The 15,661-nt window shown below is 45.2% G+C and overlaps 1 protein-coding gene across 4 annotated transcripts in view; it reads right to left on the reverse strand.

The window, feature by feature from the left end:
• Nucleotides 1–1,136: 1,136 nt before the first annotated feature.
• Nucleotides 1,137–15,661, reverse strand: part of FN1 (fibronectin 1) — a 55,557-nt gene continuing 41,032 nt past the window's right edge. For 2 of the 4 annotated variants that reach the window (XM_075153744.1, XM_075153741.1), the window contains 14 exons: nucleotides 14,545–14,814; nucleotides 12,478–12,665; nucleotides 11,284–11,371; nucleotides 10,926–11,102; nucleotides 10,605–10,694; nucleotides 10,208–10,387; nucleotides 9,564–9,653; nucleotides 8,267–8,733; nucleotides 7,560–7,698; nucleotides 5,948–6,112; nucleotides 4,583–4,708; nucleotides 3,887–3,993; nucleotides 3,480–3,590; nucleotides 2,208–3,047 (listed from right to left, as the gene is read on the reverse strand). In XM_075153744.1, the coding sequence (XP_075009845.1) occupies nucleotides 2,973–3,047; nucleotides 3,480–3,590; nucleotides 3,887–3,993; nucleotides 4,583–4,708; nucleotides 5,948–6,112; nucleotides 7,560–7,698; nucleotides 8,267–8,733; nucleotides 9,564–9,653; nucleotides 10,208–10,387; nucleotides 10,605–10,694; nucleotides 10,926–11,102; nucleotides 11,284–11,371; nucleotides 12,478–12,665; nucleotides 14,545–14,814 (2,273 nt within the window). In that variant the 3' untranslated portion in view covers nucleotides 2,208–2,972. Of the gene's footprint in view, nucleotides 2,167–2,207; nucleotides 3,048–3,479; nucleotides 3,591–3,886; nucleotides 3,994–4,582; nucleotides 4,709–5,947; nucleotides 6,113–7,559; nucleotides 7,699–8,266; nucleotides 8,734–9,563; nucleotides 9,654–10,207; nucleotides 10,388–10,604; nucleotides 10,695–10,925; nucleotides 11,103–11,283; nucleotides 11,372–12,477; nucleotides 12,666–14,544; nucleotides 14,815–15,661 lie in introns of those variants that run through there. The other 2 variants (XM_075153742.1, XM_075153743.1) reach the window with 2 other exon arrangements.

Consider the following 15,661-nt stretch of genomic DNA (forward strand, 5'->3'; position numbering starts at 1 on the left):
TAGCAGCAGATTTTTTTTTTTTTTTTCTTCTTTTTTTTCCTTCAGCCACTCCATTCCTTGCTGGAAGAAAGTCCTGACTCTGGTTGTTCTGTGCTCTAACCGAAGCTCTGTGTTAGCTGAGAAGACCAACCACGTGGAGATGTGCCTCCACTTCTGGAAAAGAACAGCCAAGGGCTTAAATGCCGCTGGGCTTGGCGTAGCCGTGAGCACCCTTTGGGAGCCCAGGGCGTCTGAAAGCTCCCTGCTACCAGGGGCAGATGCTCCCTTCATCCCCACCTGGGCAGCTGCCCCTGCTGTGAAGGTAACTTGGGTTGGACACCATTAGTTGATCTCAGCGCTCAAGAGGACCATGGATATAACCTGAGCCTGTGTTTTAAGGCCTGGCAGCTGTTCTGTTGCCATTTTATGCACTATGGCCTGGGTGAAGCATGGGGACCTTCAAAAACCTTGGTTCCTTTTGTTGGTGATTGTTTCTAGAAGGAAAGACTTGTGGTTGATGCCTTGGATCTCGCAAGTTTCTACTGCTGCTGCGCTGTGCTCTGCTAGTGGTTTTCAAACCTAACTGGAAATAAAAGCTTTAGCTGAATGACAAAATACCCAGTGTTACACTAGTAAATGTTAAACAGAAATTGTCAGCAATGTAAACACTCGTGCTTTAAGGCATGGACAAACCTTGACAGAGAGCTTAGGCAAATGCTTTGTTTAAATCATTTTATCCTGTAATGCTTACTGCGGGGAGGGGGAGGTGTTGCTGTTACAAGTGATGCGACATGAGAGCGAGGAGATTAGGTGGACTGTGACTCCTGTTCAGCTGGGAGATTCCTGTGTGGCTGTGAAGTGAATTACTTAGTGGCAAAGTGACGAAGGAGGGATCTTTGCAATTGGTCTCTGGTCTGAAATATATAACCCTCACCTGGGAAGGACAAATTCATAGAAATCTAGTTTAAAAGGAAAGTATTTTTCTGTGCGTCTGTCTATACCATTTTTAGTTTTCCTGTATTTTAGATAGGCATTTGGCTCTTGAACATCGGATTTCTGCTGCAATCATTTTACTATTTGCAAATGTTTTGGTTGCTCTATAGATAGCAATCTGTGAAAACAACTGCCATGTGTGTTTCTCATGTCAAGAAGCCAAATTCTATTTTCATGCTATGCTTTATTCAATCCAGAGAAATCCATTGACTTTGGTAATACAGTGCTTCTGCAGCCAAGAGAGGAATGCGGCCTGAGGAATCATGACGGAACCTTTCATGTTCTGTATTTGCAAATGCTGTACAGGTTTTTGCAGCGTTGGCAGCGCAAGCTGAAGGGACTTATTGCTAACTTTGTTCATTGTAATCAAGACTGGCTTTGTTTCAAAAAAGGTTTGGAGGAGGATTTCATTTACCTCCCTCCCCACCCCAGGAGGCAGAAGCACAGTAGACTTGAAAGCGGTCTTTGCCCGTAACATGCTGTCTGTTCCCCTCTTTTTTTTGAGGCTTTCTGCAGAGGTAACGGAAGGATTGTGGTGACGTTGTCGCAGCAGTGCCAGAGGGCATGCTCACTAGTACCCAAACCACCTCAGTTCTGGTTTTTGTTATTTGAATTTACCACATTGCAAACGGAGATGGAATAGCCCCTCTATAAACCCCTGTAGACAGTCTACCCTCCATTGCAGGTGACCTGTGCTCTCCCCCAGGGGCAAGGCATGGAGCAGGGTCGCAGAGACCCAGCATCTATTGCATCCGTTTGGACCCATGGGGGAGTCGCTGGGTCCGAGTACCGTTAAGCTTTGAGCACATCCAACTTCACGGTGTGGATGGCCTCACTAATTTTGGCAACTCAAACACTGACAGCGTATTTGATTCTAGGCATTTAAGTGTCTGGCTGGGTTGAGGACCATCTCTTTACCTCAGTTAATGTCCAAAGCAAGGAATATTTTCCTTTCCCTCCCCCTTTTCTCTCCTCCACCTATTCCCGCAAAGCAAAGCCTCTGGCTCCTGCAGCGTGGCATACATACTCAGAGTGTCTCTGCGCTCTACTGGGGCAGGGGGTGCAGCTGGAAGTCTTTAATTAACACTCTGCTCTACAAATATTCTCTTGAGGTGTACTTCATGCTTCACTGAGATGTTTGTTCCATCTTGTTTCAAGGCAATGTTACTCCAGCTCAGAATAATAATCTTCATCCTAGATTCCATGGTAGCAAAGAGAATCACTTAAACTACGTCTGGTTTGTAAATCTTTTTATTAAAAGAGTTGTTTTTTTCTTTTCCACAGTAGTAAAGCTTTGGCACTTACAGTATAAAAATAATCACTGATCATAATTACACCAAATTCCTCTTTGTCAACTGCATACTAAGTGTCTTCAATACATTTTATTCCCATATAAAAACACTTGAAGGTCAGGGGAACAAAACTGATAAATAACAGTATGAGATATAAAGATACAGCTAGAAAAATACTAGGATCATTGAGAAAGAATTAGGACTGTGCATATTTTAAATATCACAGTGATTGGATTTGCTGTTCCTATCTTATTGCTGGCTGCACGCTTATGTGAAAGCAGAAGTGTTTGGTGGACTTTCCTATCGCTAAACTTCAGTAATGTTGTACTCAAATGTTCTTTGCATAGCATGGGAACCTTTAATTTTGACACCCTCCCTCCCCCTGAATATTTTGATCCCCCACCAATTTGTGATTTAGCATCTCTCCCCTTTTTTCTTTAGATTTGAAAATACTGACTGGTATTCAACACCTTGAACAAAACCAAGACAATCGCTATCAATCATGAGAAAAGTCTGAAACACTCCAAGAGTGGCGCTTGGAGAAGCTGTGAGTTGAGCTTAAGCTGGGAAAATGGCTCCAGAGCAGAGGGCCATTCTCAAAAGATGCGGTTTTGCTAGCATCACTCCAGTTTGGATGGTAATCGTGGCAGATAGGTATTTATGCTTTGGTTTGTCTGTTGCCATTGCCGCAAGAGGTCTTGCTGGATGTTACTTTCCCCGTGGATGTTGTGTGTCTGCCTGTACATCTAGGGGCATGAAACACTCAATGGGGCAGTTGACGTTCTGTCAGGAGGGAAGGAAATCAGTTAGTGCTCTGTGCTGTGGTTTGGGCTGAGAACTGTTGCCGGCCCGTGTGGCCGTTTAGCTTTCTCAGCACAAAGCACACGGCTGGCTTACAGCAGCAAGTGAAGACCAGGAAATCGCTACATGCACTACCGCCTCAGCCAGCGCATGCAGGCGCATCCCAGCGCTAGTAAACGAGAAGCTCTGCTGACGTGAGTGTGGCACTGAACACTGTGTGTGGAAGCGTGAGCTCAAGCGTACGTTCTGTGCTGTGCAGAGTGAAGGTTTGCTGGATCAGTGGCTATCATGCACTTCTGACCGAGGAGAAAGCTACGCGCTGCTCTTATCCCTCGAGCCCTATACAGACCCCGCATATCTGTGCCATAGACCGGACTCACAGTAAGGGAGGGCAGAGGAGGAAAGTGTACTCACGGTGTTTGTGGCCTGGTGGTATCTCTGTGTAAACTGTGTGTAGGTATGGCCAGCAGAGCCTTCGGGGGCCACCTCCACGCTGGGTCTGCGGCAGTTGTCACAACGCCAGCCCTACAGAAACAGACCGGTCAGACCGCGCTGATGCGATGGCCAAGGAGCTGTCAGTAGTCACGCATGTGGGTGCAGCTCCACCAACACCAGTGAGGTTGCTCCCATTTTATACCACGCAGGCCCCGACTCCAAGTCCCTGCAAGCACTTATGCTCTCCTACTAATTATTTTTCTTCTTATATGGGCCTGTTTTGGCCAGGCATTAGACACCATCTGACCTGAAACCCAGCAGTCTTAGGACTGCACTCCAGCACAGCCTCCTCTCCTCATTCCCACGCCAAAGTCCCTCCTGCTTACCTGCTGTCCTCCGTAACAAGTGCAGGAGCAGATGGCCCCAAAGTACTCCTTCTGCCACTGCTCTCCAACTTGGTACATTTTCCCATCATCGTAGCACGTGGTCTCATCTGTGGAGGAACAGGCAGAGCTCAGGTGCATGGGCTGTGCTCGGCTTTAAGCATTCTCAGAGCAGCTTGGTGATCAGAACAGGAGCCTCTGGCCAGTGCGCTCTCCCCGTTTGACCGGAGGCTCACTGACTGGCAGGGGGAACATCAGTCATTTTTATAGCTCTCCAGACACTTTAAACTAGAACATGAGGATAGTTGGCTGACAAGAGCAATGCAGTTTAATTCATAGTGTGAAGTCTAGAGGATCTTCAGGGGACAGGCCCTGCAGAAAAGTCCTGTGTTACTGATTAGGGTAATCTGCACCACTGAGTGCAGTGACATGTCCCTCTTGTGTGACTCCAGGGCAAAAGGCAGAGAGATGCTGAGTGTGCTGTGACCTTAGCTAGCAAAAGAGGGTTTTCTTCTTTTTAAGCTTGGGAATGTGAGTTTTATGCCTTCAGCTCTTGTACAAGCAGAATCAATATGTCATTGAATCAGACACACTGATACTCTGACTGCCCCCGTGGCAGGACTTTAATGGGAACAGCCCTGAGATGCTGAAACTTCCTGAATGGGAGCTCAATTAAATTAACATCAGAAGGAGACTTACGAGGTTCACACTTGAATTCTCCTTTTCCATTCCCAAGGCAGGTGCAGCTCATCATCTGGCCATTCTCACCCTGCCGGTCCCACTTCTCCCCAATCTTGTAGTTTACACCATTATCATGGCACCACTCTGGAGAAGGCAGAGGAACAAGAGAAGCAGGAGTTATCCCGCACGCTGCAGTGACACAGTGGGAGGAGAACAGCTTGGTGTTGTCTCGGGAACCAACAGAAGGGCAGGAGAAAGAATCTTTCCAGCTCGTGTAAGTCCCAAGGAGGAAATGGGTTCCTGCTGGAAATGGGTTCAGCTCCTGCAGCTTTTAACTGCTGAGGACTGTTACAGCTCTAGGAAATGGCTAGAGGCTCTTAGGAAAAGAGCAAGTAGGATGTGACAAAGAGTGGGGAATAGGAAGAGAAATGAAAGGGAATTCAATAGACATGGGGAAGGAAGGGAGAGAAAAATATTTTAAATGCTCTTTTTTGAGCAAATACCTAATAAAACTGTATCATGGAGACTGCAAAACACAATGAGTAAGCCATGTGTATCAAATGATGAAATATAAATATTAATCCTGTAAAGCAAATGTCTTCCCTGCAGTCACTCCTCAGAGTCTATTCAAATTGCAGAAATACCCTCTTTGCTCAGCTTACTCCGCAATTTAAAAGCACAATTTAAATTAGTTGGGTAGGTGTTGTGTTAAACCACTCAATCACAGACTTTTGTTCCATTTCCTTACATGAAGTTTGATATTCTTCCATGGAAACCACAGTCCTGCAAAGAATAAAACTTAGTGCCCCGGCAGAGGTGTTAGGGCTGCCTTCAAAAAGCAGCTGACGAAATTAGAAAACTGGTTCCACAAGATGCTTTGCAAAGACTGTCTGCAATGCAAAACATTACTTGCTGTAATACCCACTGAAATCCACACAAGCTCTGTCCGGCCCACTGCAACGATGTATATAATTAGGAGATGAAGATTCAACCATAATTTAATACTCAAAGCTGTCTTCTTAAATGGCTATCCAGATACTATCATTTAGGCGTCTTATCTATCTCACTTTTAAACGTTACCTAGACGTGCCTGGCAAGGGTAGGGAAAACAAAACAAACATTTAACTTTGGGGAAAAACTCATTACATATCAATACAATATTGTTTGTTGCTGATGCAGTGAATGGCAATACTAGATAAGCTGCACAGCTCAGAAGTAAGCAAAGTTTTCCATCACTTCTCATGATGCAAAACACTGGTTTGGTTTAAAAACTTGAGAGCCTGCATTCGTTTGCATCATGTTTGGATCAGGCTGGTTCTGTCAAACATGCCATTAGTGCTCAGGGAGCTTTGAGACAGGGATGGTCAAAAGCAAGCTACTCACTAGAAGAATCGCATCTGAAATGACCGCTGCCAAAGCCTAAACACTGGCACCAGAGTTTAAAGCCAGTTTCAGATAACCGCTCCCATTCCTCGCCAATGGAATAGAAGGAGCCAGTGTAAGTATCAAAGCAGGTATCGTCAGCTGGCTGGTTTAGTCCTTCAGACACTGGAATGAAAAAAAAAAGAAACAGACATCACACACAGCAATAGGAACCACTGAAAGACAGAATGATTTTCACTGAATACATGCTTTTCTTTTCTTCTTACAATATTCTGGCAGTAATGGAGCTACCCCATGGGCATATACTTGATGGCTCTGTCAGCAGTCCAGACTTCCTGTGATTTATTTTCCATTTGCATGTGTCAGAGCAGTTGAATGATAAAAAAACCTGACATGAAGGCTATTTTCATTTTGATTTGCCAAGTTTCAAGCAAGTGTGAGTTTCTGCATTTGTTGCTGGAGAGAAACAACTTGACTTAACCTGTTTTTAAGAGAAATGTGCTGTGTGATGCTGGGGAACAGCAGGAGGTTGGTAGCGGCATGTGCACTTTTTTGGGGGCACTTCAGACTCTCGCTTACGGGCAGGGGGCGTGGAAGGAGGAGACCAGACCTTATAGCCATGCTGTTGTATACAGATGTCCACCTTAGGTGTGTGCCTTGATGGAAAAGTGGGTGTTTTACAACCACCAGTTCAGTGTGTGATGGTCAGGGTCAAGAGTTAATGCTCTCGGTTCAGTCTGTGACAGACATAAGGCAACTGGGGTGCTGGAAGGGGAGAAACAGCCTTATTTTCCAGGGAGGTGGGGGCATGGAGAGGGGCTGCATGGAGAGGCTTAATGGGTGGACAGTGTAAATCCTTAACTCTTAATTCCCTCCTCTACCATCCTGTCCTCCTCTTCTTTTTGACCTCAAAATACACACAGGAGGAGACGGAGGGAGAGAAAAGAGAGTTGTTGACCAGACCCCTGTGCTGGTAACAGCAAAACCCAGGTCCCACAGGGTGTGTGTGGGCTCTGGGCTTTCCAGCTGTGGCAAGTGCTGTCTCTGACCACGAGTACTTGTGGTTGGTCACGTGGCTTCTAAATGCTGCCTGTTTGTGCTTAATTAGCATCTCTGCAGGCAGCCTGCCCTGCTGCCAGAGTTCAGGATGGTCTAGCGGTGCTGCTGGATAACCAATACAGAAGCAGCGGCAAATGACTGACAGAGCAGTTAAGCTGGCATGATACGTTATTGTGACAGCAGATCTTTGCTGCTGGCCAGGAATCTGCGACACCACCGTGATCCCCGACTTCTTCTGAGAGCAGCAAATACCTGATCTCTTGCTCTCTCTTGGGCATGACCCTAGAAGAGTGTATGGAGCCTTAAACCACATTCTTTATGATTAGACAACAGATCAGAATAGCTCTAGTCACACCATCAGTGTGTCAGTTATCCAAAACCAGTGGATTTCACAAACCACTTGTCCCAGTACCCTGCTATGAACTCTCCATATCTGGAGAAGCTTCCTGTCTGAACTATTCTCAAGCCTGGGCACCAGGTAGGTTGCCTTGAGTACAGAAAATGAGGCAGGAACAGCACAGGTTCACCTGGACTCCATAAAGCTTTTACTTACCAGTATTGCCAACTGTGACCACCTCCTCCAGCACCTTTTGTCTCCGGTGATCTTTCAGGGCTTCCACTATGATGTTGTAGGTGGCCCCTCTTGTAAGGCCAGTGAGCGTAGCGCTGGAGGAAGTTCCGGGAACTCTGAACTGCAACAGAGGCAATGCCAAGTCACCGGAAAAGGAAGTGTGATTACTCCTTAGGTGTCACCTCACTCATAGGAAAGACAGGGTGTTTAGGTTGACTTCTATGCTCTGTACCATAATGGAGCCAGCCCATTCCCCTTAGACATTCTGAGAACTTCAAACAATACCACATTAAACTTGACTACTCTGGACTATGGTTCATGAGGGATACGTTATTACCGCCATTTCAGGGAAACAGAAACCAAGGGAGACAAAGGAGAAAGGCTAAGGGAGCCTTTGGCTTGGAGAAGCAACACCTCAGTCTTTGAAACTCCCCATCATCTCCCTGACTGCTCCCTTCCCTGGTGATAGTGACAGCATTTCAAGGGCTTTTTGTTTTAGCAGTTTTACCCTGTAGCCTTCTCCATGAAGGAGAGGAGGGAGGCATTTATCCTGCCCCTAGCTACATGTTAATGAGACTCTTGAAGCCAACCCTAACTGTCACCCCCTTAACACAGGGCTGGACTCCCAAGAGACATCTGCTGCCACAGGAGAGGCTGACGCCGTTCCTGTGCTAAGACAGTTCAGTTACCTGCAGAGTATCTTCGTCCTGGCTGACTGGCTGACATGAGATGATGTATTCAGAGCTCTCCAGCAAGGGCCTCCAAGAGATGGTTGTCTGAGAAAGAGCTTCTTGACCTGTGGTGTCGTTGCGCCTGGGCCCACGGGAGTGCGGGTATGAAGGTTCGACTATGATAGGCACTTGGTACCCAGGGATTTCAATCGCTTCATCTACGTTTGGTGGTTGCGGTCTTGATCCCGGCCTAAGGGGAGTTGCTGTAGTGGGTACAGGCCGTCTGTAGCCATGCTCCTCAAAGAAGACTTGTTGACCCTGATGTCCTATTGTCTGCGGGTGCCCAGAGGTGCCTGGAAGTTGGATACCGTTTCCATTGTCATACCTATTGTTTGTGAGGTAAGGGGTCCCCTCGTCAATGGAAGGTACGTCGAGAATGTCAGGTTGGTTGGGGTGCGGTCTCGTAATCAACGTGGGAAGCTCATCTAGCCAAAGAAAGGTTAGAAGCCATAAAGCAAAGCGTAGCAAATTAACAATGGTAAATTAAACAGCTAGAATGGATGCTGTACACCGCTCCAAGCATCAAAGATTAGCAATCATCCCAAGACGCAACACACTTTTTATGACCTCATTGTGATTGTGAAGGTAATTTCTATCTCTAGATATATTTATATAGTATATAAATATATGTATATCTTTCATACATAGGCATAAGAAGTGTGTTGGTATGAAATCTTCATACAGCTGAGCAACAGTTTCGAACACTGCAACCCAAAGAAGCCACCACTGCTCAAATTGAGACGAAGAAATGATTACAAGAGATATTCATGTATCAATTTAAGAAAAATCACTGGTGTGCAGTAAGAAACCAGCTCCTTGATCACATTTGGATATACAGCTTGCTACAGGTATCTCAATCTCACACTGCGGAGGCTGTAAAGTAAGAGAAATGCAATGGGCAACAAATGGATGGATTCTGCCTTTGATGCCATCATGTGCTAGATGGAAATGTAAGTGTTAACCCTAATTTAATTGTGAATTAGGACCCAGGCAAGCATCAAGCACCAAGCATGTTGTTCTGTTCTTAGCGTTCAAACGCACCTAAATGTCATTTATGTAACTTCAGAATCTTACCTCCTGCATCCTAAAAAGGAAAACCTCCTTACAAAGCCTATTTGACTCATAAAAAAGGTGTGGCTGAATGACATGAACAGGATATTTTAAACAACATTATTATTTCAGTCCTGAGATTGTATTTCCCAAGTGGAAGACATCATCTCCTGTTGGCACACAACAATCCAGAGCTTTGTTTTACCTGTCCTTTTCCTGCCAACCAGTGGTTCACTCTTTTGATTGTTCTTCACAGCAATGATGTAGATGATGTATTCAGTTCCTGGTTCCAAACCTAGGGAGGGAGGAAGGACATAAAGCAATCTTAAGAGTTGCTCTTCTTTTATGATTACGTATGGGATCTAAGGCAGAATGAGAGGTGGGTATGGCTATAGTATGGATATGTGCATTTTGGATCTGAGGTTTTCAGGACAGTACAAAGAGTCCAGCCTCCTGCTGCTCAGTGTGAGTTTGAAATCTGACCATGTGAGTTGGGATCGTGGATGCTGCGGACACAAAACACAATGAATCTTCAGAATTTGTGACTGGTGGGGTGCCACAGTCATGGGTTTTTCCTCCTTGAATGGATGACAATTGTGGTGGCAGTGGAAACGAACATCTGTGGATTGTTCAGATCTGATGGTTGATCTGATCAGAGAAGTGTATTGTGTTTGTAGGACAGGTGTGCTTATAAAACCGCTGTCTGTCATTAGAAACCACAATAAAGGAACAAAACTTTGTCTTTCTCTTAGCTGACCATCAACACATTTTATAATTAGGCCTTTGCCTTCTCTCTTCAAATTTAAGTGTTTCAGGTGAAGAGCTCCCAAACAAAACAGAGACAGGTACCAGTAATAGTAGCCTCAGTGGTGCCAGGCCGAGGGCGAGGCAGAACCTCCTTGGCTGGTGAGCCAGGTTTCTCATATCTGATGATGTAGCCCGTGATCTTGGCTCGTGGAGGCTGCCAGGTAGCCAGGAGGGAGTTGCTTGTGGTTGTAAGGAAGCGCAGGTTAGAAGGAGCATCGATAGCTAGGTGAAAACAGAAGGAAACAAGTCAAATGCAGTAAAGGCAAGCATATGCTTCACCTGAACTGCATCTTCTGACACCCTTCTCAAACTCAGGAGTAAAACCAATTGCTGTAAGTCACAGTAAATATTATATGTGATCAGATATAGACAACTTCTGCCTGACCATACGTGACTACTATGTGTTAGCACGAGCAGAAAAGTCAGACAAGATCATTACCAGTGGAGGCATCAATCACTACTGGGGAACTGCGTGCATTTTCGTTCAGAGTGTAAAGGTAGATCTTGTAGTCATTGCCAGGTTGCAAGCCTAAAATGAAGTTGAAACATAAATGTTAGCTAATCTGAGGAAGCCATCTAAAAGGGACATCAGAATGTCTTTCAACAACAACTTCTTGGAGACTAGTCTTCATGACTCAGGTATTTTTTTCTTACCTTTTGTTCCTGTATTATTTCTCATCAAGAAAATTCAACTACTAAACAAGAACCCAGTGTACCTTCCGATATAACCCTCCTGCACCTGCAGAAGCCCCTCACTTACCAGTGATAGTGTAAGACCTAACATCAGGGCTGATGGTCCTTTGAATGGGGTTCTGGCCACTTGCTGGGACAGCATCAACTTGGAAGCCAGTGATTGTCTCAGTCTTGGTTCTCCAGGTAATGGTGATGGTTGTCTCAGTGGCATCTGTCACACGGGCCCTGCGAGGGGGACTAACATCTGCACGAGAAGGAAAAGGTCTCCTGTCAGTACTGCGGGGATTGTGAATCTTACCAGCTAAGTGTTTGTGAAGCCCTTTGCTGAAGCTTTGTATAGAGCCCTACTTTTGACACAGAGTAGGATCTCGGCCTCTGCACCCAGCACAGTACTAATGGGTCATTTGTGGAGGATCACTACTTACTTTCAAGAGTGGTGACCACCCCCTGGGCTGGTCGGCTGGTCAGAGAGTCCTTCAGGGCATACACGCTCACTTCATACTTGGTTGCTACCTAGAATGGACAAAGTTATACCATGTTATGAGAAGGACGTGGCATAGTGGGAAATATTCCTGCCCTCGTTCAGTGTTTTGGTGGAGCCACATTTCTTGGTCACCAGTTACTGAAATATAAAACCTTAATATAACTCAAATCAGTGAAGGATTGATGGGATAATTCTAGTTATTTCCAGCTGTAAGGAAAGAGTAGACATGAACCTGATAAACAGTGCTGTTGATAATACTACTAGTGCACATATGCACACCCAGGAGCAGAGGAAATCCTGGAAGAAGCTGATTTGTCATCCCTCATTTTGGAATCTGTGCTTCAAAGCTGATTCTTCAGAAAAATCAAATTTACATCCTGTTTTTCCTGGGGTTAATGGATGCCATTTGCTATGATAATGCATAATTTGATATGCTCTTGCTGTGAAGAAAAGAGAATGGTGGAAGTTACAGCATGGACTGCATCAGACCAGGAGTCCACTTAGATTAGAATGTTTTTTAAGGCTCATTTTTGAAAATGATTCATAAAACTCCTTAAAAACAGATCAGTAGCTTTTTAAGATAGCAGGAAACATAAAAGCAGTGATTTTCAGCCTGTTCCAGTTCAGGAACTCCTGAAATGTTTCCAGTGGAGAAGATGGCTATATAGCAAATTTAAGCCTACTCACAAAAGACTTGCATTTTTTACTTACATTTTGCAGATGTCTTAAAAATAGGCAATAGACTGCCAGAGCTCCCATATCACAGCTTGAAAACCTCTGCATTAGGTCACTTTATCTGACCTCTTTTGTGAAAGATGAGTAAAAGCATTTTACTGGGTTACTGTTGATTGTGAACCTGATAATTTGCATTTGATTAAGGCATCCAGTCTCCTTTTGCTAAATGAGGAAAGGGAAAGAATGCAGATTCAGCAGACCAATTCCTTGCCCTTTAAAACTATGGTAAACGAGTAGTTACAGCTGATGGCTAGTCAGACTTCAAGCAGACTCAGACCCTTAGGAGCTGTAATGATCTACTGCAGCTGAGGTTCCTGACCCAGGAATTTGAAACTGCTTCAAGTTCTCCTAACATCTCCTTCGCACAACACAGTCTGCATTACACAAATAAAAGAGTTACCATTAGTCCAGACACGACAGCAGATGTACTGTCCGGAGAAAGGTTGATTTCTTTCATAGGACCAGTCTTTTCTTTGGGGTTTACTCTGACTCTGTAGCCAGTGAGGCGAACGTTTGGTGCGTTCCAGTTGACGGTAAGACTGGTGGGAGTTACCTGAGTAAACTTCAGGTTTGTTGGAGGTGGAATTGCTGCAAAAATCCGGATTGGCACATGGTTAGTTTAAGAAGACAGTCTTGGATAAAACAGTATTCTCTCCTGAACAGGTTTAGGCCTGAAATACATGGGCAGGAAAGTGGTGTGCCTTCTGCAAACACAGGCATAAAGCACCGTGAAAGGGGACAAGGTATTCAGGAGGAGATTCTCAAATCTACCGTACCACGTTTCAGCAGAAATAAGGAGATCTCAATGCTTCAACCCTGAAGTTAGGTGAGTTACAATACTTGCTGTGATATAAGGGGAAGGCTTTGGGAGGTGCTTAAATCTGTAGTAGGCCGGTCTGTTTTAATTCTTCTGCCCATCTCTGCTTTTCATCAAACAGCTAATAGTTTAGTCCTGCTTCACTGGCCTATCTCTGTTCATTTCTAAAATACGATGGATGATTTACAAAAGTAAGTAGGAAGCAGGCTCAGGAATTGCAAAGAGGATATAAAAATACTGCAAATGCAGAGGGGAAGCATTTTACAGCCACTTACACAAGTATAAATTACTACACAGAGAGCAAGGCAATGGAAAAGCAGAGCTGTGGTGGCCATAAGGCTCACCATGCAAGAGTCTGTTCATGAGCTAACACATCTGATATCTTTAAAAACAAATGTTTGCATAAAAAAAGGAGCATCCATTGAAACGTTTTCTTGCCTTATTGGTGGTAATCCTTGGGCTGTAAACAGGGGGAAAATACACCTTACCACAGTGCCCGCTATTAGCATGTTTTTGTGAAGTTTTCTAATTTTGTAGAGTGGAAATACAAGATAATTCTCCCTTGTTGCTTTGCTCAGAGCTCAATCTAAAGCCCATGAGAGTCAATGGAAAGTCTTGAATGACTTCAAATACGCTTTTGAACAGCCCACAAAGGGTAAACCACAGAGAGTGGTTTTTAAAAATTACTATATTTGCATTTCTGGCAGGTAGTCAGCCAGCTGTTTCAATTATTACAGCACTTTGCTTCAGTTTAGTATAGCAATCTGTACACTAGGAACCACTGTCTTCATTATACCCCTGGAATTATAGTGCCAATTTTTCATCCAGAAATGAACGGGAGGCCTTTATTACAAAGGTGCTACCTCTGTAATAAAGACACGTCTGGTAATGCTGGAAGCTTTGCAATGGATTCCATATTGCTGGAAGTAATTTTATCTCCAGCAATAGCTTCCTTTCCCTTTTCACAACAGAATTTTAAATGTATTCTACATGGAGTTGGATCAGACTGGCACATAAGGGACTCTCCTGAATGGAGCACGTCCTCTTCTCGTGGAGGTGATGTGGGCGCAGGATGTGGGCATGCACATGGGCCGTAGTCCTTAGGGCAGTGCCAGTGAAGGATCTAGAGGCTCTGTGAGACCTGAGGGTTAAGCAATCTCCTAGCTTTTCATGTTGATCTTTTGCTCCATCCAACAGCGAGGACCCTGGGGGATGAAAGCTGCCCTAATCTCTCTGTTGTTGGTAACTGCCTCTGCTTGCAGGTGTCCCATATCCTAAAGACAAGAGCGTTGTGAGAGGGTGGTTCACCATGAATTAGGCTCCGCGACTAGGGACTGGACATTGCTGATCCACCTGAGGACTGAGAGAAGGCTATAAGGCAACATCCCTCCTTTCTCTAGAATCTGCTCCTTCAATCCTGCCGATCTTTCCTGCATTCCCTGCCTTCCCTAATGTATACGCAGGCTGACTCCACTGGCAGCCAGCTCTCCAGCACCAACTAAGCCATCTCTCAAGAGCAATCACATCCCCTTGGCTGCTCCTGGGGCATCCCCGGCTCGGAGCACCAGTTGCTCATGGAAGCACACTTTACCCAACAGGGCAGAAGCCACTGCTGCCACGGCCTGCTGGGTGGTGTAGTTAAAGGTGTACCTGTGGACTGGGTCCCAGTGAGGGGCAGGCTCTCCATGTCATCGTATATGGCAACGATATTGATAGTGTACTCAGAACCTGGCCTGAGGCCATGCAGCTCAGCAGTGTCTTCTTCGCCACCTGGGGCCGGCAATAGCTCATGGATTCCATCCTCAGGGCTTGAGTAGGTCACCCTGTACCTGGTGACTTGCCCCTGCGGGCTTTCCCAAGCAATTTTGATGGAATCAACATCCACCTCAGTGAATGTTAGTCCTTTAGGGCGGTCAATGTCTGTTAGGCAAATTAACGGTAAGAGGTTATGTGATAAAAAGCAGGTTGTGGGTGAGGAAAATAAAAAGCATTTCTATGACATGCAAAGCAGTTTTCGGTTTTGCGCGGGAGAGATTCTCCTCTGTGCTGCACCTTGCACACATGCTTACACCCGTGCAGAGTAAGGCTGAGAGTTTGCGGGTGCCAGACAGCAGGAAGGTAATCTTGGCCTTGTTGAAACCAAAAGGACTTGCTTTACCACCTTGAAAGCAGCCAGGACACCCATCCTTACCTATATTTGAGTCCCCTTGTCACTGAAACCCCTTTTACACAATTCTAGCAGCATTAAGCTACCTTAAAGTGGTCAAGACAAAAAAAGAAAACGGGCATTTTAAGACCCGTTTCTACCATCAGAGCCAGTAACTGGTTCCTAGTGCTAAAGGCAGCCAGACAACCCACCCGACTCGGTGGGTTCGGACTCATGCTGCATTTGCTTTTCACAACTGTAAGCTCCTGTGCAAAGTGCCAGTCCAAGGAGAATCAGTCCCGCTATTTTCTTTCATAAATTAATACCCAATTAACACACTTATCAAGAAAGCAAATTACTCAGTATATTATATTTTAAAATCAGTTAGAAACGAAGTTTTCAGCTTTGTATTGAGTGCACAGGGAATGTCCACAGGTGCAACTGGGCGATATGCACACTTCCTAATGAGACCAATTCATCGGATTTTCCTAGCAAGGTGGGAGCTCAGAGCTAGACAGCAAGGTAAGTGAGCCTTGCTCCAGAGAAGTCTAGTGTGGCTACCACAGAGCTATATCCATTTGTTACACAAAATGGGAGGATCTGGCATATCATTTTTACATT

The sequence above is a fragment of the Calonectris borealis genome, chromosome 6 (assembly GCF_964195595.1).
Source record: "Calonectris borealis chromosome 6, bCalBor7.hap1.2, whole genome shotgun sequence".
Lineage (NCBI taxonomy): Eukaryota > Metazoa > Chordata > Aves > Procellariiformes > Procellariidae > Calonectris > Calonectris borealis.